Here is a 1,884-nt window from a genome sequence, read left to right as displayed (position 1 = left end):
CATTTTCTTAGAATCTTCTTAATTATTATTTAATATTCTAATCTGGAGTATAAAGTATTAACATTATTATTAAACTATAAACAGATAACACTTGTTCGATAGCTGAAAAAAAAACTTTGTCTCCACAACAGTTTTTGGACAGTTATAGTTGTTTAAACAATAATATATTAATAACTGAAAAGCGCAATAACCAACATTTATCATTTAATAGTATAGGTACACCTATACCTACATAATATACAAATTTTTTTATTTCTTTGAAAATGTTTTAAACTTATATTTACGTAGTTTGTTATATTATTTTTTTTCAAGGAGCTAAGACAAGTTTATTTTCAAACAGTCCAATAAAGATTTCTCCAAGACCTGGATTATCTGGTGTGTATTGTTTTTAATTCATATTTAAATGCATTATTTTCCTGAAACTATTATTAATGCATTAGAATGACAGAATGTACCCTTATTAGTTATTATATTGTCGAATGATTATTGAATTTAATTTCCTATATGCTATTATTTTGATTTTAGTCAACAATAGTATATCCATCAAATCCACAGAAGGACCTACATCAAAATATAAACAAAAAACTCTTCATAAAGGTAATTATTAGAAATAATAAGTATATAATATGTACCCTCAACTATAACATTATTCCAATCATACTATTGTCGATTACATAATATATTATTTAACTGATAATTTTGATTTACATATTCCATAATTTTTGTTTTTATTGGATATCTTAATAATTCCTGATTTGCCCACTGAACACTGTTTATCTATGAAGAATATTTATTATTTTAACATATTTTTACAGATGATCAATATGCGAGGTTATTGAATTATATGCTAACAATTAAATATGAAATTAAATCAATACATGAGAAATTAGATATAATTATTCAGAGAGACGAAGAAAATACTTTGACAAAAACTAGTGAATCTCAACTCTTATACGACACTTGTTTTATAGATGATAAATTGCCTATTAAAAGCCAGGAAAATCTACAAGAATTTGAAAATGAGTTATCTATTGATAAAAATTATCGGCATCAGTTGGTATGGAATTTGTTTAAGCACATTATTTGTATGTATACTTATATATACAAAAGTTAAACTATTATTGATTTAGGTCAAACGTTTATCATCTGTTGGTGGAAAATCCATTAAAATTATGGTAAAACGAATAATGACTCTAATGTTTACACCTGAATTGCTATGCAAATTTTCATACAACGGACGCGGAAATAAAAAATGCTCGTTTGAAAAATTACTTGTGAATAAAATTATTTTTGGTAATATATAATATAATATAAACTATACTATAATTTAAACTAAATTTATTAAATTTATTATTTATTTTTTAGAATCTGTGAAAACTATTAAAAAATTTGCTGCATCCGATAATTCAACCAACGAAGTTGAACAGGTTATAAAATATGTGCTAATTCAAACGCCATTTAAAATTAAAGATAAGACAGTTCAATAATTTTTTCATATTAAAGTACAGAAAATTACAATATATAATACTGATATTAGGTACTTATCATTATAATTGTTCCAATAAAATTTTCTTTTTTTTTTTTATGTAATTAATACAAATGTATAATTATATTTATTTTACATTTTAAGATTTTATATTATGTATTATTAAGTAATGAAAAATTAAATTTACAATTATTACTACTATAATATATAATACTGATAAAAGGTACTTATCATTAATTCTTTAATTTCAATTCTTTGAATTTCATGTTTTGTTAGATAGGTATTTAATATTTTATTTTTTGGGTTTTCAGATGAATAAAAACTTTTTTTTTTTGAAATTTTTTTCTTATTCTTTTAATATATTAGTTTCTTGCCTGTATCTGAATACAACCAGATTA

At 22.3% G+C, this 1,884-nt stretch overlaps 1 protein-coding gene across 1 annotated transcript in view; it reads left to right on the top strand.

Moving 5' to 3' along the window:
- Nucleotides 1–820: 820 nt before the first annotated feature.
- The window catches only part of LOC107883874, a 1,634-nt gene continuing 570 nt past the window's right edge, over nt 821–1,884 (top strand). The window contains exons 1-3 of the mRNA XM_029492287.1: nt 821–1,057; nt 1,131–1,293; nt 1,366–1,453. Coding sequence (XP_029348147.1) covers nt 845–1,057; nt 1,131–1,293; nt 1,366–1,453 — 464 coding nt within the window. The 5' untranslated portion in view covers nt 821–844. The remainder of the gene's footprint in view (nt 1,058–1,130; nt 1,294–1,365; nt 1,454–1,884) is intronic.

Source organism: Acyrthosiphon pisum, unplaced genomic scaffold (genome assembly GCF_005508785.2).
Source record: "Acyrthosiphon pisum isolate AL4f unplaced genomic scaffold, pea_aphid_22Mar2018_4r6ur Scaffold_21162;HRSCAF=23196, whole genome shotgun sequence".
Taxonomy (NCBI): domain Eukaryota; kingdom Metazoa; phylum Arthropoda; class Insecta; order Hemiptera; family Aphididae; genus Acyrthosiphon; species Acyrthosiphon pisum.
Note: the sequence above shows the minus strand (reverse complement) of the source record. Positions and strands in the feature narration are given on the sequence as shown.